This window comes from Anopheles coluzzii, chromosome 3 (assembly GCF_943734685.1).
Source record: "Anopheles coluzzii chromosome 3, AcolN3, whole genome shotgun sequence".
Taxonomy (NCBI): Eukaryota; Metazoa; Arthropoda; class Insecta; order Diptera; family Culicidae; genus Anopheles; species Anopheles coluzzii.
In genome coordinates, this window is record NC_064671.1 from 89963186 (window position 1) to 89989966 (window position 26781).

At 51.5% G+C, this 26781-nt stretch overlaps 1 protein-coding gene and 1 long non-coding RNA gene across 3 annotated transcripts; one reads left to right on the top strand and one right to left on the bottom strand.

Moving 5' to 3' along the window:
- Positions 1-229: 229 nt before the first annotated feature.
- On the top strand, positions 230-26411 carry LOC120959704 (uncharacterized). 2 transcript variants are annotated; one of them, XM_040383304.2, is made up of 6 exons: positions 230-1378; positions 1587-1965; positions 3370-3488; positions 14876-15355; positions 15439-20359; positions 20440-26411. In XM_040383304.2, the coding sequence occupies exons 2-6, from the start codon at positions 1848-1850 to the stop codon at positions 25221-25223; spliced, it is 10422 nt and encodes a 3473-aa protein (XP_040239238.2). In that variant the 5' UTR covers positions 230-1378; positions 1587-1847; the 3' UTR covers positions 25224-26411. The 2 variants fall into 2 exon arrangements, with proteins under 2 accessions (XP_040239238.2, XP_040239239.2); XM_040383305.2 differs by having other exon boundaries at positions 230-519.
- LOC125907411 (uncharacterized) lies at positions 4659-5974 on the bottom strand. The gene is made up of 2 exons (XR_007452617.1): positions 5016-5974; positions 4659-4841 (listed from the first exon to the last, which is right to left on the bottom strand). It is a non-coding gene; the product is annotated as an uncharacterized LOC125907411 (long non-coding RNA).
- Positions 26412-26781: the final 370 nt, after the last annotated feature.

Here is a 26781-nt window from a genome sequence, read left to right on the forward strand (position 1 = left end):
TTTCCCAACGTCCCTCTCCTGCTCTCTTGAGAAATTCCAGAAAATGTGTAAAATCTTAACTTAAATAAAAGATTGTTACTAAACAAACTCGCAACTCAAGCCTTTCGACGAAATTATGCAATTAACCTTAACTACAAAAAATCGGCTTTTTCCAAATCTGCCGGGCCACAAGGTGCCCATGCCTCCACCGAACTGTCCATCGGGGCGACCACTGTGCACTAGCTCTTCTTATCGCTCCTCCCTGTTGTGTCATTTTTCGTGTTTCAAGGATTCTGCCCGCTCGTCTGTTGTTCACCAAGCGAACGCGAAAGCGGTTTGTTTGTTTCGCGCAATTCTCAACACGATCATTCCGACCGGACCAGAGCAGGGCGTGAGAAAAACCACATCAAATCGCTCTTTCCCCGACCAATACTTGGCCCGGTGGCGTAACAATTTGTGTGCCGCTTGCCGCGTTTACTGTGCAGAGTGCGCGTGTGTGTGCGTGTGTGTGTGTGTTTGTGCGCCGTATTGTTTGGCTCGGTACGTCGAAAGCAAATGTTGTGATCCAATTATTTCCCGCCATTTCTTTGCATTTCTATGTTTGTGTGTTGGGTGTTGTACGATAATTTATCGCTAAAGTGATTTCCGTAGCAGTCGCCAAGGAGATGGAGCTGAAATAGAAGGCTACTGTGTGCGTGTGTGTGTGTGTGTGGCGGCTAATGTAGAGCACACGTAAAAGCAAAACAATCACGGCCACACTCGGTCGGTGGTTGACATTGAGGCCTTCCTGCCCGTTGTGGTTGTTGGTTGGTTGTTGTTGTTGTTGTTGATGATAAGCAGAGGCGATAGATTCAGATTTGAAACACAGTAACCACACATCGTCCAGCTTTGGGTTCATTCCAAAGGAAAAGAAGCGCCATTTCGTTTTTTTCGGTAACTAAAATCGAAGCAGGAGAAACTCACGCTCCCTTCACCCGGCTGTGCGTGTGTGTGTGGCAGACAACAAGCCAATTGACAAAAATGGCGAATTTTGGCACGTTTCACCCCTCCTCCTCTCGCCCATCGTTTTGACCAACAGACACCAGCTGCCTGCTGAGACAGGGCGAAGAACACAACAGAAGCAATCCCTTTTGTGTGATGCCCGGCAACGATATGTGCGTAAACACGCACACGAAAGCTACGATGCGTAGTGTGCGTGAGTGAATGTGCGCGCGTGTGTGTGTGTTTTGTGACGCTGTAGTTTTTTGGCCGGTGTTCATGGTTCAGTTTCTTCTGTTTGTATTTAGGCACCGTGTGTCGCACGCACAGCAGCAGCAGCGGTAGCAGCAGCATCGTTGCCGCAGTGATCGAAAATAGAAAATGGCGCGCAATATGTTGTGTTGTCGTTGTACATGCTGAGGTACTAATCGTGGCAACATTGTGTCGTGTTTTTATGTGCAAAAAGATGATCCATTGTAGAATTGTGAGAAAAAGTGTTCAGTTTTTCATACAATATTTATGCGAAAGTAGTGCTCGACCATATAGTTGAGCATTTGGTGCACGTAACAAGGCTTTTGCTTCACAATTCTTGCTTATAATAGTGTGCGTTGTGTTTCTTTGCTTTTCAGTGTCCTTTAAAGAGCTCAATCGAATAATGTAACATGTGAAATCCCGTGAGGTGTACTTTTCGTGTATGGCTTAACTCGTAGCTTAACTAGCTTGTGACGGTGACATTTGAAAGAGCGTCCTCCATTTGCAAAACTAGTTGCCGCAAGGATGTTGCCTGCCGACTTGGAAGGACTCCGCCGGTAACGGTTGACGCGCGGTGAACGCTTACGGGGAGGGAGGGCGGGAGAGACAGTATCCTGCGCCGCTGCTACGGCAGAGGCATGGTCTCGCCCTCGAAGGCCAAACTTTCCAGGATCGCCGGTCAACAGCAGCAGCAGCAGCAGGAACAACAGGAGGAACAGCAGCACCGTCCGTCTCAGGCATCCCAAAGGAAAGCGAGTAAGTGTTGACGCAAATGTACGCAAATGAATGCAAAACTTTGATTGGGTATTCTTCGCGGAAACTGGTTTGTGTGTGTGTATGTGCGGAGCGCTTTGCTTTTGTTTACTTTCGACCGGTTTCCTCTGATTGGCATTCCTGTCAAATATGCCTCCGTTGTCTAGGAGTCATTGCCCCATGCGTACGACGAATTTTGCGTGTGTTGCTCCCCCTCCCCTGCTGTGGTTCGTCTCCAGCGCCGAGAGCGATTCGCTAATTTCTTGAGCGAATATGAAGAGGCAAATTCATGCCGTTCGTTTTGGAAGTCGTTGACCATTGAAAGAGGATGAAGTGAAGACGATACGATTGGAATTGGATTTGCTGCGAAACATCGACCGAAATGAATGCTAATGATGTTGATATGTTGATGATGATGCGTACTGCTGTTGTTTGAGCATATTTGATGGCGAGAGACAATCGCCGTCGTCTGGCCCCTGTTGATTTGACAGCTGCGCAGCTGTCGCTAAGGGCGCGACTGTTGAAGTGTTTGTGTGTTTGTGTTCTTCTATTGCGCAAACGGGGGGTCCACCAATGGTTTTTTGGTATTTTATATGAAGCACTAAAATTACATGCAAAAAATCCCCAAAATTTATTAGACGCTTTCATTCGAGGTGATTTATGAGGAACGTTATATCTCACTTATATTTGTGCTAACATTTCGTTGTTCCATCAGCGATATGTTTTACGATTGCTGTATGACACCAAATGCCATCATTAACTGCAATTTCATACAATAGTTTTAGATCATTTTAAAGTATAAAAAGCAATTTGATTTTATTGAAGAAAAACATATAATCATTAGTTCGTTTCCACATAGCGTGTAGTACAGTTTGAAGTAACGAACTGAACTGTAATTGTACGCAAATATGGATTTTTCTTTGAAGATTCTTTTAATACAGATTTAAATTTAAAAGCAATGTTATATTTACTGAAAGAATTTTTTTAATTTTGAGTAGAAAATCAGAATCATAGTAAATACAATCTTACTAACCAATTTAAGGCATATGATGTTTTTTGTTGTTGAAATTTTGTAATTTTTTTTGAAATTTTGCAAACCCACTCCCAAGAACCCTGCAGTTTGATGTTTGTGTTTTTGTACACCGAATGACACAATTTTCTCGGCAAGAGAAGAAACTATGGCAACGAAGAACGTTGCGCGTATTGACACCTCTTGGATATGGTTATGACTGTGTGAGTGTGGGTGTGGGGGAGGTTGTGTGCTCCGGATGTTGTTGTTTGCTGTGTCTGTTTTAGGCATTACCTTTATTTCCCCCCTATGTTTACTGTGAGTGTGTAAATTTAAAGTAAATTTTGTTTTTTCTTCTTCTATTTCTTCCCCTTTTCGTTCGTCGTCTTTCCCCACAGACAACAAGGTGCAGCTGGTGAAGGGTCCGAAGCCGCTAGTGTACCATCGGTTCTACCTGGACATCGAGCAGCACCAGATCGCGACGAAGATCGAGACGACCATCAAGCAGCTGGGTGGTGTAAGTATGAAAAACCATTGCCCCCTTTTGTGTTCATCCTTAACTGTGCGTGATCGGTCCATTCGACCCGAAACGGAAAATTACAGACCCACCGGCATTTTTCCTCAAAACGAAGAGCAAACGCTCTCCGATCGGCAAAAAAGGGTGAAAGAGAGAGAGAGAGAGAGTCCGAGAGAAAAGGACAGTGAAAAGCTGTATTGAGAGGCGAGAAAATGCCAACAGGCAGGGGGTCAGTGTGTGTGTGTGTTTCTATTTTCAAGCCTGTGAGCAATGGCAAATAAATGCTAAAACACAATCTTAAAGCCATCATGAAAGTATCGTAAAGAATTCGTTTTGCTGTGGATTGCTTAGAAATTGCATTTAAATTGCGAAAAAGGGTTCGTTATGGATGTGTAACACATAACACATACACACACCGGGGGGAAAAACAGTACCCAACTTCCATCTCACTCTCACACCTTCTTCTCGTTCTCACACATGCATCAAAACAAGACATTGTTTTGTTTTTGTGTGCTTTACTGACTCGTCAGCAAGTTGCAGCCGCTGCCGCCGCCGCCGCCGCCCTTTACATTTGCTATTTGATATTTAAATGTATTTTCACTCATTTTCCTAAATATAAGGCGCCCGCGGCAGTGCGCACGGTGTGATATTTTTCCCGTTTTCGCATCGGCTTGCTGCGCGCGGCCATCTTTGTTCGCGTTATTCCGTGTGCCGTTTTAGGCCGTTGCTGCGCGCCTCTACCTTTGCTGTCTTCCCGACAGACAAAGAGAGCGAAATTTACAGGCGAGGGGCATGTAGAAACAGGGGGAAGGGGTTCGGTCGATTTTGTATTGGCCGCCATAGTCGAGGCGCAGTGATTTTTTTCCGAATTGAGAGTGAGCGCGCGCAGCGCTCTCTCGCATGCCTTCAAATTACACGGGGCGCTCTCGCGATACAAAACAGCTGATCAGCTGATACCCCCTCCCTCCCGTTTTTTCCTCTCGCGCTGCGTGGGATGCGCGGATCAGCTGTTCTTGCTCTCTCGCGTTTCTTTCGGTTTGCGCTGCGCTGTTGCCGCACTTGCGCGCTGCGCTGAACACCCCCTCCCCCTCGTTTCTTTCGTTGCGCGTTGTGCGCTGTGCGCTTTCGTTCACTTTGATTTGCTGCGTAATAAAATCGCATGCATCGAAATAAATTTAATTACATCAAACTCGTTTGATATTTTAACACTTTATTGAAACTTAAGGCACAGTTCCACACATCGCTAACCACAATCTTGCCACAAAACCACACATATTTTTTATTATAAATATTAAAAAAAAATCGTCACTTCAAGCACCCGCCTTACTGCCTGTATGTTGTGTATGTTGAATACTGTAAAAAAAGCATTGAAATAAAGCAGCATAATTTACATATTCATGTTGAATTATGAAAGATTAACGCTGCTTTATTTCAATGCGCACAACACTTCAACACTTGAAAATACGGCCGAGGCCGTATTAATTTGTATTGAAATAAACAACACTTCAACACTTCACTTCAAATTACATCGAGCGCCCGGGACTTAGGCTAAAACGCGCGCGGCCTCACACTGCGAAGGCTTGAACTGTACTGACGATTTTGTGTGGTAGCAAGAAAGGGAACGCACGAGGAACACTCGCTGCACTAGTGCGAGCGAGACACCGACACCAGCAAGCCGCTGCGAGAAAACCAAACTGAGCGCGCTGGCTGAAAGTGAACGCACACATTCACACATGTGTGATTGTGTGAGTGCAAAAACTGTGTAGAAAGCAAAACACGCTCTCGCCGCCGCGTAATTCCGCGTATTTCCAACCGTCTCCCCCTGTTTCTACATGCCCCTCGCCTGAAAGACGCACACTTTTACATTCTCATTGCTAGTAGGGTTTACCCTTGCAACACACACTGAAGGCGCGCGAGCCGTCGTTCCGTCTTTTTTTTTGCTTTTGCTTTCCTCCACAAAGTTGCGCAAACGGGCAGAGTGTGTGTGTTTGGATGTGTGCGTGCGTGCGGGATCGCTCTCTCTCTCGCTCGCGCTCTCATTGCGGTACGGTTGGAGAGAGACATTTGCTCGCTGCCAGACGCTCATCGAAGCAGACACCGCGCCAGACGGCTTCATTGATATTGTTGCACTCGAGCTGTGCAGACGTGTACTCGTGCGGAGCTACGCTACGCTCGACGGGCCAGTGTCACACTGTGACCGTGTATTTCTATGTGTGTGTGTGTATAGTGTGCGTGCGTATCATTGTATCGCTCAAGCGCGGGTAGGTGGCGTGTGGAAGCGGTGGTGCGTTTACAATTGACGCCACCGCCTGCTTGTGTGTGCGTGTGTGTGGGTGAAAAAAGTGTGTTAAACAAAAAAGGCAATACAGCCAGCAGCGCTGAAGGAAGGAAAGAAAACTACAAGCATTTGTGTGTGAGTGTGTATGTGTGTGTGCTGCCAGCAGTAAGATAGGCGTTAGATGGCCCCAGCGAGTGTGAAATAATAGGTTAGTGTTTGTGTGTGTGTAAGGGGGAAGGGGGCTTTTTCTTTCCTATTCTCCCCCAAGCAGCTCACCGTATCTGCTGATACAATATCTACCGTTTTCTCATCACCAATTTCAGTATCAAAGAGTGTGTGTGTGCCTGTGTGTGGTTATGTGTGCGTATGTTTTTTCTCTTCGTTTTACCCACCATTTCTCTGTTGCGCTCTCTTTCCTTTTGGGCCCGTTTCGCTGCGTCTCGATCGATGATGTTTCGTTAGTGTGTGTGTGCGTGTGTGCGTACGTTTGTGAACGTGTGTGCGCGCGTGTGCTTCTGACAGCTTGCTGCTGCTGGTGTGTGTGTGAATGGTTGAGTGTTTTTATTGCGGCGGTATGTTGTGTGTTCGCTGCTTGCCCTGCCCTGCCCCGCCCAGCCCCGACTCCGTTGCGTTGCTTCCCGTTTGGTCGGACGCGCGTTGGTTGAATTTTCGATGCGGTTAGCGGCTGGCCTGGCTGGTGTGTTGGGTTGAGTTGGTTGGGCATGATGTGTGGCTGCTGGGAAGGGTCGCGCGGGATGATTGTGTGTTGGAGCTTCTTGCTGCACACACCGCCCGTTGTTTCCTGCCCCTCGTTCGCATCGAGCATTGCGGCGGCCCCGGTTTTGGTGGTGGTGTGTGGTTCTCGTTCGCCCTCGCCCGGATTTTGTACGCAGCGATTCCTGCCCGGTGCTGCTGCTGCTGCTGCTGGTAAACGGGAATGAGGTGATGATATTCGCCATTTTCTCGTCGGTGCCAACGGCAGGCGAGGGAATGGTTACGGAAGCGCAAAACGTTCCACCGTTCCACTGCTGGGTCTGCTGTATATAATGCCACGACTCACATGCAACGTAGTGAAGAGCTCCCTGTAGACAGCAGGGGGGTGTGAGTGAGTGTGGTGCTGGGGCTCGGTGAACCTTGTCAAACTGCCCCGCCAACTAGTCATCGAAATTGTATTATCATTCCCCCCCTAGCCAACGGCCTTTTTGCCCCGTCATCTCTTACATGGCTGTATAGAGAGTTCAATTAATATTATATCACTGCATTTTTGTTCAGTGTGTAATGCCCCACAACCAGTGTGAAGCAACGGAAGGAAAGCTTACGCTCACACACCAACATCCCCCACCGTGTTTCGACGGAAAAGGGCGTTTTCTTCTTGTGCTAAATGCGTTCGAAAATGGCGTTTTTCAGCAGCAGTGGCAGCAGAGTAGGCAGCCGTAACGTCGACCAAAGTGGTTCGCAAGCAGGGCACAGGCAAAACGAGCCGTCGAAAACCGCAACGACGGAACGAGAGACCGCTCTAACACACAGGCCGCGCGCATATCGTTTCTCTCTTCCCATTTATTTCCCATTGCCCTACGTGCATCGGTATTAGTAAGCGCGCGCGCGGGCCCTCGTAGCATAATGAGAAATTGGTGCGCGCGCTCTTTCTCTCTCTCGTTCTTACTCTCTCTGATGGCTTGTCTCGCTGGTGGAAGCAAAAAGAACCAACAACTTAACAAAAACTGAACAAAACAAAAAAATCAATAAATGTAGGGTAGTAATGGAAGTGGCTAAATAGTTAAACGGTTCAATAAGTGTGTGCCTCTGCCGTGTATGTATGCAACGAGCAACATATATAAAAAAAACAAGCAAGTGTAAAGCAGAGTGAGCGAGAGATGTGTGTTGTGTTGAGTTTGTGTGTGTGCGCGTTTGAGCGTTGTTTTTTTAAGTGAAATCATTCTCTTAGTTGTTTCTGTGTGTGTTGCATGCATTAGTATGAGTGCGTGTATTTTTTTTCAGTGTGTGGAATTGTACGTGCGTGCCCGTTTATGTTGGGAGAGTGGATATACACGCACACACACATACACAAACCCTCTTGTAGTATGAAGTGCCGTTGTATGCTCGATGTGCGTTGCGTATATTAGCATAGTTATGCTGCTTGGATGAGATATAGCCCTGGGGCTTTTTTTGTAATACGATGTGTATGCGCGCGCGAGAGATGCATATTGTGCTCCTCCCAACTCCTCCCAGTGTGTGCGCGAATGTGAATCATGTACGCACAACGGGCCGAAGAAGCAGAAATCAATATCCGGAAATGAGGTCAATTTGACCGACCACCAGACCACCGACCAGCGAGGAAAGTGCATTTCAATGTACGAATTAGGGTGGTGGGAGTTGCATCACTCCCCCTGCATATTGTTGCAATTTTCCAACCATCACTTTTACTGCGAGCGTTAAACTTGCAAAGGAACTTCCATTGTTTATCGTGCATTTACCCTAAACGCAACCATTTTAAATAGATTTAACCAAACGCTCCGTTTGTGTGTTGAGTTGTAGTACTAGTAGGCGCTCCCACACACACGCACACGTATCACTGTCTCTACGTGTGCGCGCCGCTTACTTTGTTTGCTACAGAAAGGGGGAAGAAAAAGGCGCCCTTTTTTGCTGCTGTGTCTTCCCGTGCATTATCTACCTTTCAATTTCACCCCCCCCCCCCCCCCTCCACCCCTTTCCACAAGACCTCCCCCCCCCCCTCCACCTCTTTCCACAAGACTTCTCCAAGTCCCCCCGTTGCTCGTAATTGTCCAGCCGTGTGTCTTTCTCTCTTGTTTTCTTGCCCTGCCACCGTTTCGTCCATGAAAACCCGTCGTCGTCACACATTTGCTGCTGCTGCTGCTGCCACGCAACAAAACACTCAAAACACATTCAGGAAAAGGGTGGAGAGGGTTTGGAGGGGGGGGGGGGCTATGGAGAAACAGGGCAATGGGGAATGTATGAAAGGGAGGGAAGGGGCGAACTGGGCAGCAGCACGGAACAATGTTGCTTCTTGCGCTCGCCTGTGTGTGTGTGTGTGTGTGTGCATGTGTATGTGTGTTTGTTACACTAGCAGTGGACGGGGAGCAGAAAGTAGAAGGAGGTGGTCGAGGTTTTCTACATTTGTCGGTTTCTGTTCTAAATGAAAAATTCAACACACGAATGGAATGGGGGCTGGGGTAGGTTCCGGAGGCCTTTTCTCGACGTGGACCTGGAATGAAGCAATACATTTTGTCCTCGTGATTGGTTTTTCCCAGTAGCTATGATACTGTTGCTATGTTAGGGGAGATTTTGAATGCTTTTAAACAATTTCTATATATTTAAAATGTTTTTGGTTTAAACATCCAAATGAACTTAAAGAGAGCGTAAAGCACTGCGACGTGTAATTCGTCTTGCAATGGTAATTTATTATTGTTTTCTCGCTCTTCACCATCCCCACCAACATAAAATGCAACTACTTTTGTACGCTCAAGTGTGTGTGTGTGTGTGTGGTTGTGTCATACGGTTTTTCTATTTGTGTGCTGCCGCTGTTGCTATTAAGAAGTGACAGCTCGTCTCTTGGTTTTGATAGACAGAGAAAAACGGCTACCGATACGACGGGGAAAGAGTTTGGGCCCTGTTTGGCGTGTGTAAATGTAGTAGTGTGGCGCGCGCGTTGTTTACAATGTTTTGTTGTTATTTTTCATGGCTTGCTATGTTTACCGTACGCATAGCTACAGGCGAGTTTGAGAATGTTGTTTTTTTCTGTATAAAACTTTCCTTTCTAATTATTCTTTGTATTAGCTCACAAAGCTGTCACCAATTTGAGCACAGCAGTTGAAGCAAAACAGGAAATAGGAAGCAGTGCCGAAAAACATGTTCAAAAGATTAAGCAAAACCGGTATGCAAACCGCGGCGGCCGCACTGGAGCAGAGAGAGAGAGAGAGAGAAAGAGAGAGAGGGGCAGCAAAGCAAAGGCAAAACACACATTGAACACACTCTTACCCCACAATACCCCCGTCCTGTGTGTGTGTGATGTTGTTTCCCTTTTGTCGTGTACAAAAGCGACCCTCCCAACCTCTCGTTTGTTGAACTTCTTGTGCGTTCAGTTTGGTTGTTACCATTTTGTTTTTTTCTTATTTTTCTTCCGCTGCTCGTTGTTGTTCTCCCTTTCTTCCCGTTGGTAAGCATCAATTCCGTCAACTGTTGCACGAAACGACACAGATAAATAGCAATTAATTGTTCCTTTTGTCGTGTATTGCATCATTTCTTTTGGTTCTCTTGAAGAAACAAACATGTTGAGTGCCAATATAAATGTCTCGATGGCAGATGGTTGTTCTTGTGGCTTTTCGGCGAATTCCTAAGGTTACGAATGTATTTTCCATCATGAAAGTGTATTTTTGCATAAGTAGAAGACACAACTCTTCCAGGTGCCAGGTATTTCCAAAACCGACACGAGTTTAATAGTGAATGACAAACAAAGCTCTGCAACAATGAAAGATTCAAGGTAAAATAGACATTAAAACATGAAAGAGTTCCTTTTTTATTATGATGATTTTTGTACTTTTAGGTAACTGCTTGTTCGGTCGACAGACGGTCTTACCTACCCTTTAGAGAGAGCGAAACAAACACATCGACCACAATCGACCGCAGATGTGCAAAAAGGCCGTTTAAATGCTCCAATCAAGCTCTAACCCGCACCGACGTTTGTCCCAATAAGCAAAAAAAGATACAAGAAAAGATCAGCAGCAGACTGCAACCATCATCATCATCATCATCAGCATCATCCCCGTCGACCAGCTCAGCTTGGCAAAACTTATTGGCGGCAGGAGCACGAGCGAACGTCTCAGAAGTTGGGAGGCTTTTTTGCTGCTGTTGTTGTTGCTAAACCGGTGCCCGAAGAGAGAATGGTGTGCATGTGTGCCTGTATGTATGGGAGAGATTGGCAACTGCGTCGACGACCACCAGACACACGCACGGCGCTCTTCATGTGGTTTCTTTTGCGTTCCTTCAGCTTCACCCGACTGCCGCCGTACAGATCGCTGAATACGGTTTCTTGTTTCTTCTTGTAGCGCACACACGCATCCGAGCGGGGTTTTGTACGAGAAGAACGATTGCGGGCCTAAAAGGTTGAAATAGCTTCCCTCGGGGTCGGCCACAACCATCATCAACCGTCGTCCAGAGTCAGAGTTTTTGTCGTCCCATTAGCAGCGCGCACAGTTGCCTGGGCTGGGTGGCTGCTGGGGGAAGAGACGTCTTTCGGTCGCCCAGTAAAGCCAGTAAAGCGGCAGTACACGCTAGCAGGAGAATGGACTTACTTTGCGCACGAGAATGCGCTGTGTGGGGGTGATGATAGGAGAAAGAAGACCTCCCCCACACACGTCCCCCATCGAAGAAAAGCTGAACAGCAGCAGCGCGCGTGTGGTGCGTGTGCGTTGGATTTCGGCACGAAGGGAACAGTGTATGTTCTCTGCTGCAAAGGAACAACACGGTTGAACGAAAATGCCATTTCGGTTCGGGTTTAGGTAGCCCCCACAGTCCACAACGAAAACGACGACGACGACCATTGCCGCCGCGAGCGAGATACCCGTTTGTGTGCGCTTGTTTCTTCCATTATTGCTTGAACGGCAAACAACACCACCGAGAAAGTCGATTCAGCCAGCCAGCAGTGTGCGTATATTTTCAGCGCCACTACCACCATCTTCGGTCGGTGTCGGTGTGTAGGAAATGTGCAGCGGTCGTTTCTTCTACCACCCCATAGTATATTGCTTTGAAATGGGTTTGCTGACTCAGCAGCATACAGCAGCGGTGGTCTTGGTGGTGGAGCTGCTACTTTGATTTTCCTTCCCCGTTCTTTCAACTGCACCTTACTGGTGCTGTCGGCAGAGTTTCTTAGCCTGCTTCGTTGGACTGGTAGCGTTTTAGGTTATGTCTGAATGTTGTTTTATAAAAGTGTTTGTGTGTGTGTGTGTATTGCTCCAAACAAACGTCAAACAAACGTCGTCGCTCCAATCGTACCCCCCTCCCTTATGCACAATTTGTGTTATGATTGTGCTCCCGTGCTGCCATCTAGGGGAGGCAGAAGGAAGTTGTCGTACTTTTTAAACGAAAGTCAAAACAATTTGTGTAAAGAGGCATCCATTTGCAAGTAAACATAATATCGGATATTTATCGTTTGCCATGACCCTGTTTGGTGGTGTACCGTTGGTGTATGTGTGTGTATGTCGGTACTTTCTAAATGAATTTGGTCACACTGGAGGTTGCTACGTGCACGTAATCGTAATGTAAAACTCCCCATTGGGGAGAGTTGTTGCAACGGTCGTAATTGCCGTCTCTTCCATCACCATATTACCTTGGTTTTCTGTATGTATCTGTGTGTGTATTGAATTTGCATCCATTAGCCAGCAGCAAACGAAGCAGCAGGGACTGACTGACTGACTGTAGACTGTACACCTTGAAAGCCTTTTCCCCCCATAATAGTGCGCTGGCAGCAACGAAGTTTCAGAGCAAACTGTGGAAAATCACACAACACGTACGCCCACCGCCAAGCACACATACACACGGGGGGAGTGAAGGAAACGATGACGATGCTGCTGTGTGGGGGAGCATAGCAAAATTCAACGGGCACACTGCGCTCTACAGCGCTTAGTTGCTTGCTGTGTGGTGGAGCTTATATAGGAGGAGTGTATCGCCAGCACACAAGGGCCAGCAGCAAGCGCAATACAGAATCGAAATCAAAAATGGCTGCTGCTGCTGGTGATCTCGCTATACATACACACTCCGACACGCAGCACGGTGAGAACGGAGCGGGCGGACAGACGCCCGGGCCTTCGTTTTTGCCCAGCAGCAGCAGCAGCAGCAGCAGGGAGCTATATTCAACTCCATTTTGTGTTGTGTGTCTGTGCTGGGCAAGCCAGCACTCGCCTTCGAACGGACGGCCCCCGCCAGCAGTTGCGCGTAGAATGAGCAGAACGCAACGAAGACGCAAGCGAGAGATGAAGGTTTCGCCCTTTGCGCGCGCGAGCAAACGCTCAATCTAGTTCTTTCTCTCTTTCGTTCGGGTTTCTCTGGAGAGTTTTGTTTACGTGGAATTGTGACGAGAGAGAGAGAGAGAGAGAGGGAGAGAGAATAGGGTCGAGTTTGCGTGTGTTTGTATGATCAATGAAATGTTGGGACGTGTGTGTGTGTATGTTTTTTTTCTTGGAATTGATTTCTTATGTTACTTCCAAGAAAGTGCGTTCCTTTTGGTCTCTATGCTTCGTTCCAGGAGGGTTAAAAACCTTCTAAGAAAATTATGAAAAAGTTATTAGATCTTTTGTCAAACATATTCGTTATTTAAATAATTGCATAAAAGTTACTATGTCCGGAAACTCTCTTATGTTACAACTAATAATTTTAAGTTGATTCTTCCTAATAACGAGCAAACTTAAAGTATTTTCTATTCACTATTCTCTTCTCATCAACAAACTGATTGCCACAGCGTTGCGTCCCCCGCAAAGAAAACAAACAAAAACAACGGAAGCATATTTGGGGTTAAATTTGGTACACACACACACACACACACACACACACTAAAACTAATGTCGAAACGTTTGAATGTGTTTGTGTGTTAGTTCAATCGGTAAACCAACATAACAATGCAATCGAAAACTGTTCCATACTTATTTGGTTTGTTTACTGTTCAGTTTGTGCGTTATATCAAGTTAAGACATTTATTACAATTTAAATAAGAATCTATATGTGGAAGCTGAAGCAAGGAGAGGTGGTTTCGCATCTCTCATTTCCTTCTCTCTCGTTTTGCCTACATATTTTTTCCTTTCATTCCTTTCTCAACGTTCGCTTTCGACATCTCTTCTCTCTTATGCTCTCTGCGCATATCTTACGCAAAGGTTCAGTATCTACCACCACTACCAACATCAACAAGAAAAAAGAGCCTTCCCTGTATGTGTGTGTGGTCATGTTGTGTGTAGAATGGAGAAGTGCAGGAAGAGGGAGTTACGGTGTGTACCCAGTCACAAACGGGCCTCAGAGCACACGCCACCAGCAACGGTTCAATGTTCTTTTACGCCGAGTGTGGTGTGTGACGAGGTCGAGAACTCACAGCATGAAACGCGCATAAGAGGTGAAAACATCGTGGATTATAGGCTGACGACGTTGCCTTTGGAGCGATTACAAACTACTTTGTTGATTGTGTAAGATAGCTTTAAGACGTGTTTGTGTTTAAGTAGCTCTAATAAAGGAATACAAGAAGGTGCGTCTAAACAAAGTGACAGGAAGAGTCAATTGAAAACATGTGAGGGCAAATTAATGTCCTTTCCTTTTCTTTTTTGCATCAATAACCCAGTTCCAGTTGTGAAATTCGAAAGCAGGAGGCCTGTCGCTTCCCTTCTTTTTGCCAACGTGATCGCTTTGTGCGTTTCGCAACCGGAGCAGTAACAGCCCTTATTTCGAAAGCCCCCCCAAACGCCAAAATCGATCGATTTCTCTCGATTATCGACTTTTCACTGTGGGAAAAGCAGAGCTAGCCTTTTTTTCGCCTCAACGTTGTGTGAATGAAGCGGGTGCAGTAGGCGAGGGCCTGTTGGTCGGGTCGTCGAAACCTGCGAGAACGTGAAACTCTGCCCTGTGTTCTGCTTGTTCGGGCCTCGGGACGTTCGGGCAAATGGCAAACACAGCTCCGCGCTTGTGTGGTGAACGGTCGTGAACGTCGTTGCTGTGGTTTGTTATGATATAGCGTGAGCATACAAAAAAAGAAGTGTATGAGGATGTGTGCGTGGGGGGAATATTAAATAGCCGGAGATGCCGGGGAGCATCATACAGTGAATAATGAAAGAGAGAGAGAGAGGGTCTATCTTTTCTCTTGGAAGAGAAATTTCGCTTTTGCGTTTGCCTTTTCTGCTGTTTATTGTGGGCGAAAGAGTGAAATTGAGTGTTTGAGAAGTGTGTGTGTGTGTGTATGTGTGAGAGAGAATTTGTATAAAAAGTTGTCAAACACACATACAATTTAATTTCCATACCTACTATTTGCTATGACAATTGTTTTGTTATTGTAGCAGAATGAACATTGGCTAATAAATGCTTTTTTCTTCGTTTCCTCCCTACATTTCCACTCCCACAGTCGGTAGAATTTTTCCTCAACAAGGATGTTACGCACTTCGTAACTGACAAACTACAGCCGACTGCTGCTGTTGGCGAGACTGGCGAACAGCAGCGAGAGCAGCCGCCATACTGTGCCTCGCCATCGGGCGTCGTCAGCTCGGCCGAAAATCCAGCGCGACCCGCGCATCAACGGCAGCCGGCGCCGCTGCCGCCGCTGCAGCGCACCTCGCGTCAACTTCTTCATCTGACGCACCAGCAGCAAACCCACGGTCAATATGTAAATGATTACGGACCGGCGACCAGTCGTACATCGTCACCATGTCCACCACCGATAACATCAGCAGCAGCAGCAGCAGCAGCAGCACCGTCCTCTTCCGCGGGAGCATGCATCACGACGGCCAGTGGTGCAGCGGCATCCGCGCAGCAGAAGCACGTGGTGGCTGGGCCGGCAGCAGTCTCCTCCAGCACCACCGCGGCTTCGGTAGGGTTTGATGGGAAGGTAAGTGTGTGTGTGTGGTGGTTTACGTTTAAAAAAAGAGCTTTTTATTTAAAATCCCCTTTTTGTTTTTCCATTTTTTTTAGGTTAAGCCAAACCACCACTTGTCCTCCAGTCTGTCGGCAACATCATCAGCAGCAGCAGCAGCAGTACCACGCAGCCGTGCAGATGCTATGCTACAGCGTGTCCGGCAGCAGCAGCAACAGCAGCAGCAACAGCACCACCATCAAGCACAGCCTTCCTACAGCTTGCTCCACTCGTCGCCCCTGAACCCAACGGCGTACGGTTCGACGCCCACGAAAGCCGCCACACCCTCGTCCATTCACACGTCCTCCCACCACAAGCAGGCGCCCAGCCCGTCCTGCTACAGCCCGTCCGGGGCGGCCATCACGCGCACGAGTGCGGCGACGACCACCGCCGCCAGCCGCCAGAACAGCCCGGTCCATCAGGCCCGCTCCTGGGGCACGCTGATCTGGAGTGCCGAGTACGCGCTCAAGTTTCTGCGCAAGGTGCTCGCCTCGCTGCCGCAAGCAGCGAACGGCGTTGGTGATAGCTCCAAGGCTGGTCGATTAGGGGGTGACGGTAGGACCGACGCTAGTGGGCGATCGCATCGACATCACCATCGGCATCACCAGTCGCACGGTGCTCGACCGTCAGGCGGCCAGCACGTGCACCATCTGCGCGGACGGTTCGTAAAGATCGAGTCCCGGTCGGCCCCGGGCAACCATCGGCCAGTGTACCAGGAGTTTAAGCGGTGGCCGGCGCTGTTGCTCACCGATCGGGAACTGGCAGGGCGAAAGGCACCGTTTGCGGACGTGCACGAAGCGCCCGAACGGAAGCAGCAACCGGTGGATGAGCAGAAGAGGAAGGGAAACGTAACGCTCGAACCGGGCGGTGGCGGTGGCACACCTGTGGAAGGGACGAGCACGAGTAGAATGACGAGAAAGCTTGCCAGTGCCGCCAATAACAGCGTTGCCACACGAACCACAACGACGGCGACGGGGAAGAGTGGTGAAACGGTGGTGAAGAAGCGCGCGCAGGACAAGGCTGCGGCTCCGCCCCGCGACTGTGGCTACTGCGAGATTTGTCGCATCGAGTACGACTCGCTGGCGGCGCACGTGCAATCGGACAGCCACCAGACGTTCGTGCAGAACGACGACAATTTTCTGTCCCTTGACCGGCTGCTCGATTCGCTCGGTGGTGGTGGCGACAGCGACGAGACAAAGCTGGCGGAGGAGGACGGGTACGATGGTGGTGAGGGTGGTGGTCCCGGTGGTGCTGTTGCCGTTGAGACCTTCTTCCAGCAGCTGCACAGCACGACCCGCATCAAGCGCGGTCCGGGCGAGGAGCTGCTGTACGAACGGAGGAAGCCTCCAGCGTCCTCCGCCGCCCCACAACCGAAAGCAATAGTAGGAGCGGGCGGAGGAGGGACAGGCGGAGACAAGCGGCAGGAGGAAGAAAAGGAGGAGGAGGACGGAGCAGAGGGGAGGCGAAACAAAGCAACCACGGTGACGGTGGCGGTGACGACGACGACGACGGCCGCCGCTGACGAACTGATCGAACGACAACAACAAAACACAACAGCACCGATCGGAGAAGAAGAAGAGCAAGCAGCACGCAGCACGCAGGTAGAAGCAACAGTGAGGCAAGCGTTGGAGGAAGAAAAGCCTGCAAAAATCGCTACATCGAAGGAAGGCGACGACGTGAATAGTGAGGAAAAGAAGGGCCAACCGCGTGCGAAAGTGAAACGAAAGCGCACCGCGACAACATCGACGTTGACGGGTGCCGACTGTGAGGAGGAGAAGTGTGAAGGGAAAGACAAGCACGGCGACAAAGACAAGAAGGCGCTGATTAGGCTTGCGATCCAGTCGGTGATTGCCACGTTCGACTGTAGTGACGGGTTTTTGGCGGAAGTGGACCAAACGCTGGACGATTCCGTACGGCTCGACGATAGCGTGGTGGTTGAGAAGAAGAAGAAGGAGGAGGAGAGTGTAAAAGAACAGGCGGACAAATCACCGGCGGTCGGTGAGAGTGGTGTTAGTGATAAGCGTGCTGCCAATAGTAGTAGTAGTAGAGTTAGTGTAACGAACCGTGATAGTAGTGGCAAGAAGAAGGAGGAGGAGGTGTTGGTGGGTCAAAGGACGAGCAGGGTGCGATCGTGCAAACAGCAGCAGACCGAGGCGGAGACTGCCGAAGTGAGCGTGCGTCGCAGTGAACGTAAACCACCGGGCTCCGCGTTTCGGGAAGTGAGGGAAGAGGAGGAGAAGGAGAAGGTGTTGAGCAAGCCAGCGGAGGAACCGGAAGCGGCGAGCGGTGAAGGAATGTTTGGGCGACGATCAGCAATTCATCATCATCCACATAATCAACTGAACCATCATAACCATCAGAAGCACAAATCAACCCTCAGCGCACTATTGCTCAAGCAGCAGCAGGAACGAGCGCAGCAGCAGCAGCAGCAGCAGCAAGAGAAGGAGAAGCAGCAGCAGTGGGACGAACGCAAAGCGACCGATAGTGCTGCCGTCCTCGATCATGCTGCCGGGATGAAAGTGATAACCGATTTTCGCACCAAGCAGCAGCAGCAGCAGCAGCAAGAAGCAGTCGAGGACGACGGGGAGCTGGTCGCGCACAAATCGGTCCTGCTGGTGGGCGTACCAGCAACGGAAGCAAAAGCACCCGCTGCCACCGAGGACGCAAGGCCAGAGGAAACGAGCACTCCGAAAACCGGCGCAGGTCGACGCAAGCGTAACCCGCAACGGGCGGAAGAGGACACAGCAAGCATGGGTCTGAAAGCATCAACGACAGCATCGATGAACAAACACCACCATCATCATCATCACCATCTTAGCGAGAGCGGTAGTGGTGGTGGTGCCGCTGGTACAAAGACACGCCACGCGACCGAGCTGGCAGCGACGCTGCTCGAGTGTGACGGGCTCGATCCGAAAAACACGAAGCGCATCAGTCTCGGGCTGCGCCAGAATCCCAAGCGAGCGAACCTGAACGAAGACTTCACCAGCCTGCTGGACGAAACGCTCGAGCGGTCGAAAATGTCCGGCTCGTCGACGTCGGTACGGCGGACGGCCCAGTCGCGGATACGGGTCGGGCCGAAAGCAAAGGAACAGCACACGGTGGTGGTGACTCCCAAGCAGCAGCAGGTGGAAGAGGAACCTTCCAATCGTGTCTGTGAAGATGAGGCGAAGGAGGCGCACGATCGGCTAAAGCCTGCCGCCGCCACTGCTGGATCAAACAAACGATCGTCGGGCAGCGCCAAGAAGACGGTCACACTGGAGGACATCAAAGTACGCGGTATACGATGGCGGGCGCCCAGTCCAATGACGCGACCGCCGGTCAAATCGCCCCTGCTGTACAAAGTGATCGATAACCAGGCAGGAGGAGAGGAGACTGTCTCGTCGAGCGGTGGCATCAGCACATCCCGTCCGACGGCGACGACGACAACACCAACCGGCCTGCAAGCGTCCCAACGAAAGGATCCAACGGCCACCGGCGGCAGCGCACAACTGCCGAGCAGCGCCCAGTCACGGACAACGTGCAAAGCGTCCAAGGTGAACGGTGCGTCGCCGGGCAAGAAGAATGGACTGATCGTGAAGATCAGGCGCGTGCGCCAGTCCGAGCTGAGCCTGCTGAACGACGAGGCGGAAAACTTTATGTTCCCGCGCAAGGACGACAGCAGCTCGGACGAGGAGACGGACGACGGTCGGCAAACGTCGTCGGAAGGGTACCAGGGCGGCAGTGCGAACAACTACTCGGTCGATATCACTAGCAGCAGCGAGGCGGACCGGGGGATGGCGACGGAAGACGCAACGACGAACGACGTGGTAATGGAGAATCATTCGGAAGAGGACGAGGACGAAGAAGCTGCAGCGACGAGGGAGGAGGAAAAGCGCACAGTGACTGGTGGTGGTCGGAAGCGCAAAAAAGCGATCCCTGCCAGCGGCCAGCGCGCCTGCTCGATCGAAAGCAGCGATCATCGGTCGTCTCCCGTTTCGTCGCGTTCGTCGCCTACGCTACCGATCGCGTCAAAGCGAGCGCGCCTGGAGACAGCGGCCCGCCGCAAAGCGCAACAGACGGCCGACTTTGGAAAGGGTCAGGATCCCGTGGACGCCAGGGTGCGATTTCCAGAGGCCCCCATCCAGCCATGCCCAGTAGCAGAAGCAGCAAAAACGAGTCCGTCTTCCACCGATCGGGCGCGGCGTCGCCGCCAGTCGAGCGCGTCGGAAGACGGCCAACAACATGATGATGATGATGATGCCAACAACGATGATGCAGCACAGGTGGAAGAGAAAGATGAGGAGGAGGAAGAGCATGAAGAGGAGGAGGAGGTGAAGCAGGTAGTGGTGAAGTCGAGGCGCGGTAGAGGCGCAGGAATGCGTGGACGTCGCGGGCAGAGGAAAGCTTACCGGGAAGACTCGGTCACGAGTACATCTTCCACCACCGCCGTCATTGGCCCTTGCCCCACGTGCAGTATCGCAAAGGGTCGTGGACGGGGACGCCGTGGAGGTGTCGCCGGTCGACGGGGCCGCCGTGGTGCAGGTCGAGCCGCTCGAGGCAGTCGCCTGCAGGCCGGAGGTGCCGCTTCCTGTAACTGCCACTTGCTCGACGCATCGCGAATGCCACCACCCTCGAGCAGGCGGCGCACGAACGAGTCCGTCGAGCGGGCGGCCACCCCTGCCTCGCCACGCAAAGCGGGCACGCGTGCGTCCAAAACAAAGACGACACCACCGGGCGCCGTTTCTTCGTCGTCGTTCACATCGTCGTACGGCGGTGACGGGGCCGCCATGATGGCCGGCGCCAGCCACAGCAGCTACATCAAGGGCAAGGAGGATGGGATGGGGGCAGTATTCAAGTGGATCAACTTTCGCAAGCGCTGCGAAGAGATCGAACCGTACCGGTTCGCGTTCGAGCGCGTGCCGTCGCTGGAACCGTGGTACGAAACGTTCCAGCGGCAGGACGACGGTACGGAGAAGGTGTACGAGTATTTCGGCAGCACTGGTAAGTGGAAAGGGGCCTGATTGTCCTGTTGCTTTTGTTTGTAAACTAATTTGTGACGCTTTTTGTGTTTTTTTCCCTAGGCTACCGGAAACTGCCGTACGAGATGGGACCGCTGCCGGCGCTGGGGCAGAACTGCTGCATACTAAACTACAAGGTGGTGCCGGCGAGCCGGAAATCGAATCGAACCACCTCGCTGCAGTCTTGCTCCTCGGCCTCGCTGGAACCATCGTCGCCGGGCGGCCGGAAGAGCTCGCGGCCCAGCTCGTCCGACGTGCAGCAAAGCTTTGGCGGGGCGGCGTCAACTGCCGACGAGCCGACGGAGTCGAAAAAGTGCTCACCCTCGTCGTCGCTTTCTTCGCTGCCGTTGAAGAAGCGCAAGCTGCTGCTGCAGGAAGGCGGCGGTGGCACCGATGGCAGTGGCACTTCCAAAACCGACGCAGGAGGAGGAAGTGGCAGCAGCGCGGCTACGGCGGCCGGTGAAGCGAGCAGCAACAGCAGCCGGATAGCGCGGCTCATTGCGGGAGCGAACGAGCGGCCGCGCAAATCGCCCCGCGAGCACGCCTCCACCCTGGCCATTCTCAGCCTGCTGCAGCAGCAGCAGCACCGGAAGCGGGCGGGCACGATCAAAATTCTCACCAGCCCGCGCAAGGCGACGACGGCGACGGCAACGCAAACGACGGTCCTGCACGAGCAGCTCCTGCATCAGGACGCTGACAGCAACGGGGAGGAGCCGAGCCGGTCCTGTTCGCGGGCCAGCGATCGTGCCAGCTCGCGGGCGGGCTCGTCCACCGGCGGTATCAAGTTCGATCGGCCGCTCTTCCCGGACAGCAGCTACGTGAACAGCCGCACCCTGTGCCAGGAGCTGGACGCGTTCCTGTCCGACGAGCTGAAGCGCGTCACCGGCAGTAAGGACGGCGGTACGACGCTCGGTGCAATCGTTAAGCAAGAGCGTTCGGATACGGGCGAAGCGGAAGAGACGGATGAGCGGATTGCGATCGACGAAACAGCGGACAAGAGCGAGACGCTACTGGAGCAGGATGATTTGATGATGGACCAGGAGCTACTTCTGCCCCCGTCGGTCGTGCAGGAAGGCATCGCCATCGAACGGAACGAACTGCCGGTAAGCAAGCGCGACCTGCTGGATGTGCTGCAAACCGTCGGCACGGAACCGCCGCTCAGCCTGAAGCTTGTACAGCGCTGCGAATCGGTGGTGAAGAAGATCGTCCAGTACGATCGGAAGGAGCGGCCGATGGTCGCGAGCGGAACCGGCTCGGGGTTGGCCATTTCGTCCGGCTCGCCGGTAATTGGGCTGCAGCTGTTCGACAGCGGGTCACCGCTGGCCGCGTGCGGACCGGGCAGCGGACCGGGCAGTGTCGGTGGCACATTCCTCAAGAAGCGCATCAATCGTACCGGTTGGCCGACGAACAAGCGGAAGATTGGTACGCGCACCAGGCAGCAGTCACGCTTCATGCTACCCTCCTCGTTGGCCGGGGGCAAGAAATCGTTGTCGAGGGAGTCGATCAAAAAGGAACCGGAAGAGCAGCGAGGGGAGGAGAAAGACGAGGAGGAGGAGGATGGCTCGTTGTCGCAGCAGCAGCCGCAGCAGTGTGCGATCAAAGTGGAAGAGTCGCTGCAAAGGCATGCTGAGACCGAGGAAGAGGATGAGGAAGAGGAAGACAACGAGGAACAGGACGAAGGGGAAGACAATGACGATGAAGCGGACGAGGAGGAGGATGAGGAGGAGGATGAGCACGAGGACGAGGACGATGATGCTGACACGGTGGTGGAAGAAAAGATTCGTCCTGCCAGGGTCGGCGGAGCGTCTCGGAAGGACGTTGCTCAAGCAAACCATAAAAAGACTGACAGTGTGCGCCGGAAGCAGCGGGAGGACGACGGCAAGGAGGAAGCCCGAGCAAACCACACACCAGCCGGACGGAGGGGAAGGAAACGGTCGGTTGGAGGGAAGCGAGGTGTCGCAAAGCGTGACCATATCAATGCGGCTGCGGCTTGCGATGACGAGCACGATGACGACGAGCAGGCGAAGGAAGCGTTAGCAGCGACGACGTGTGAGAAAAGGCCGACAGAAAAGGACCGAAATACTACGGTGCCGGGGCCGACGGTCGACACCATGCCAACGCTTCGGGCTGCGCTGATGCGAGACAACAGCCAGTTGCAGCGCCTACTTTCATCGCCTTCTTCCAAGCCGCCCGCCTTTTCCTCTGCCTCGCCGTCCTCTATTCTGGCTCCCGGGAGTCTCAACCGCGGTACGGTTCCGTTTACCACCACTCCCGGCCGGGGAGCGGTGGCGACAGCTGGTGGCGAAAATGTGCCATGTCCCCCGACGTCCTGCGCCCCTACCAGTGGACCAGTGCTGGGTGTAAACAGTTGCAAGTATGTGACGAAAACGACCACCACGATGACCCGGGTCGATTACGACGGTGGCGGAGGGGGTGGGCCATCTCCGCCCAAGCGAAAACATTCCCGCGAAGACGTTGCAGCCAACAACGAGCAGGAGGAGCATCATCTCCCGAAGGAAGACGCTCGCCAGAAGCAGCAAACCGGTGGGGTAACGAATCGTCACCGCAGTTCGGTTGCCCTGGCGACGCACGACAGCGACGACAAGGAGTGCGACTCCATCAGCTCGCGAAGCATCTTCGTTAGCGACGACTGTGATACCACCTCGTCCTCGACCGCCATAAACCCGCCCGACGAGCGGCCACCGTCGACGAGTGAACTGCCCTCCGCGCCGAACGATCCCGCAGCTGTACCTTCCGCCCCGTCGCAGACGAATCCACGGCTACCGGCCATCCGGGTGCGGCGGAAAGAGAGCTCGGACAACGAGGAAACGATCCACAGTGCCGCCGCCACCGAAGAGGAGGAGGAGGAGGAGGAAGAGCACTCAGTGAACGCTCCGCTGACCACTACCACCACCCACAAAGCCACCAAATCGCCCCGAACGCCCAGCGAACGGATACGCAACAAGATGGTAAAGAACCGGCGTGCGGCTGTGCGTGCCGATCAGACAGCGAAGGGTAGGGCGGGTGGTGGTGGCAAACGACCGCCAGCGAAGAAACACCATGACGTACAAATCCGTGCCGCTTCGTCGTCGAAAAGGCGGAAATCATCCTCCCTAGGGCCACCGTTGCCGCCTCCCTCGATGATGCCACTGTCGCCCCCGCTAACGACGTCCACCTCTTCCTCTTCCTCCTCATCGTACGGTGCGGACGACAAGGCGCCGCTTTCACCGGCACCAGCAAAAGCACACGATTGTGAGAGCATCGAGGAGGAAGAGGAGCAGCAACACACCACCACCGCCGAGCAATATTCTTCCCGTGCCAAAGCTGGAGAAGGAGGAGAAGGAGGGGTTGTTCTCACGCCGTCGAAAATAAAGACCCGCTCGTCGACGTTTGGCTACTCGCCGCCGAAGCGTACCTACGGTGCTGGCAAGCAAACGCCGAAAAAGCTTCCGTTCGTGAGTTTGATCAAAACGAACTTTGTGCAGAGCGCAGCGGAGGCAACGACCGCAGCGGAGGTCACGCTTGTGAATGGGAAGAAGGCTGTCGACGGCAACAGCACCGGGAAAGGTAATCGTCGAAGGAAAGCGGAGGAAAAAAAGCCGCGAAAGCAATCGACGTCACCGTCGGGAAGGAAGCCAAGTGCCGCCGGTGGGAGGAAAAAGAAAGACAGCGAACCTGTGGCTGACGATGCGGCTGTTGCTGGTAGTGATGTTGGTGGTACCACGGATGGCAAGAGAAGCAAAAAGTTGACCCTCAAGGCGAAACAGTTGCTGGCCCGGAAGCGATTGCCAAAGGCTGCAAAGAGGAAGGAAGCGGCTACTAGCGGTCATTTCAATAACAACAGCGATGGCCACTCGAACGATGATGGTGAGAAGGAAGAGGAGGATCCGTTGCTGTGTACCCTTACCACCACCACTGAGGAGCAGCAACAGCAGCAGGAGGAGGAGGAGGAATGTTTGCAGGAAGTGCAGCAGAAGCAGCACCATCTTCCGGAGCAGCAATTCCATCATCAGCGGCAGCGGCGCGAATCGAGCCGAGTGCATGATCTGCTGGAGGAGCATTTGATTGAAGAGGAAGAGGAAGATGCTGCCGATCATCATCACGAGCTAATGGAGGTGGAGGAGGAAGAGGAGGAGGAGGCGCAAGAGGAGGACGATGAGGTGGCGACCGAGCTGGAGGAAGTCGATGAGGAGGAGCACTACGAGCTGCTCGAGGTGGAAGAGGTTGAGGAAGAGGAGGATGGTGACGATGGGGTGGACGGTGGTGCGGAACATCTCCACCGGGACGAGGAGGACACATTCCCTGCGGGGCAGGCAGAGCGCCATCATCATCATCACCATAATCATCATCACCATCGGCAACAGGCGCGGCGAGAGGATGAGAAACGGAAGCTCGTGATGGCCGACCACGATTACAGCGATCAGCACGACGATACCGATCCACCGATAGTGGATGCGGAGTTCGTTGAGGTCGAGGAGCTGGAAGAGGAGGATCATCTCGAGGACGATGGCGAGGAAGAGGAAGCGGAAGATGAACAGGTGGAGGAGGAAGAGGAGGAGGAGGACGATGATGATGATGATGATGACGGTGAGTCCACCATCACAACGCTAACAGCGCCTCCAGCGGTGGGTTTCGGAAAGCAGCAGCAGCACCAACCACGTGTGAAGCTAACGTTCACCTCGTCCGGTGGCACCTCGACGGTCGTGATGACGTCATCCGGGATGGGAACGGCGGCTAGTACGAGCTCCAGCACTACAACGAAAAGCACCTTCAACTCCTCTTCGCCGAACAAGTACAGTCCGCGCAAGCTGCGCAAACCTCGTGGCCGATGGTACCGGGAGCGATGAGTGACGGGGAGTGCTGCAATGGCGCCTCCATCATCAACACCACCAACAGCCACCGGAAGCTTCGTTCTGCTGGTGTAAGATATAGTGAGCATACACTCACACACACACACACCCATAAACGCAACCAAAACGTCCGGTGTGTAGAGATGGCCATAGCGTTCCGTGGATGTGCTGCGTGTTGCCGGCTCTGTGCGTGTATGTCTCTCAGTTCGTTTACAAAGGATTTTTCATTTTTTCCACCCCCGGCTGTTCGCATTATTCACAACTCAATGGCCAATAAGAAGGATTTACCTTTGCATTGTTTCTCGCGCGAGCTTGTAAAAATAACGCTTTAACGAGTCCTTTGTTAACTGTCGCTTTTATGTTCTTTTTTTTGGGTATGTTACGTTTATCTCGTGAGCTTAAAAAGGTTGGGCTAGAGAGCGGCGTTCAGTTGTGTAAATGTATTTTTAGTTTTTTTTTCCTTTTTATTTAAGCATTAGTTCGTAGTACAGCGCAATTACAACACAGAGCTTCAGAAAGAGCCTCTAGGGCCAGAGGGAAGTTTTCGAAGAAAGCCCACGGAGTATTATGTGCAGATTATGTAAGGCCAACACAGCAACACCACTGCTAGGTTGCACAGGAACTAGGGCTCAAAGTTTGATAGACAGATGGGAGAGGAAGAAGCTTGAAAAAAGGGATACGAAAACAGCCGAAAAGAGTGTGTGTGTATAGACAACAAAAACAAAACAAATTGAAATGGGATTAGTGTTATTTTGTGTTTGTGCAGCTTAGGAAGGTTGCGAAGTTCTTCTTTTTTCCGTTTCGTGTCGTTTCGTTCGTTCTTGCGCGTGTGTTACGCAGGGAGGGAATTGTCTTAGTGTGTGCCAAGCAGCGCAGCTCGAATCGATGCGATACAGTTTCTTCTACCAAAAGTAATACGCTCGAGAGAAGAGACGCCGGAGTAGGAAAAAAGAAACAAGAAATCGGTACCGAGCTCTAAATGTGAATGGATGATAGGAAGGCGTAGCTGTGTAAGTGTTGTTAAGTCAGAGAAACTCGAGGGAAGAGAGAGAGAGTAAAGAACGTGTGCAAGAAAGCGAAAGCTGAGGAAGGATTGACAGGACAAAAGAGAAAACGGGGCTCCAACCAGCCTTGAGAACGAAAAACTGCTACAAATTGAAGAAGAAAATATTACTTGAAAATTAATACCATGTTTTAGTTTTTCTTTCTTTTTTCCTCTCTTTGCTTTTCTTCTACTGACGTAGTTTACTTCGTTTTCCATTGTGTTGCTATCATGTTTTCTGTTTTCTCTTTTTATGTGTTTTATGTTTTCAGTTTTTTTTTACATGTGTTTTTCTTATGTTTGTATTCTTTTTCACTTTTTTTGTCTTAATCATTGCATTTTTCAACATAAATGTAAGCATTCTCGCAAGTAGCTGTTTCTCCGAAAACAAGGTATCGAGTTATTGCTCTGAAAAACTGTACAGTCTCTTGTATCTGTTCGGTTCGTTTGTTTTTTTGTTTGTAGCACATCCTTCACGTGTGGCGACTTATTTTTTCCTAGCACAAATTTTGT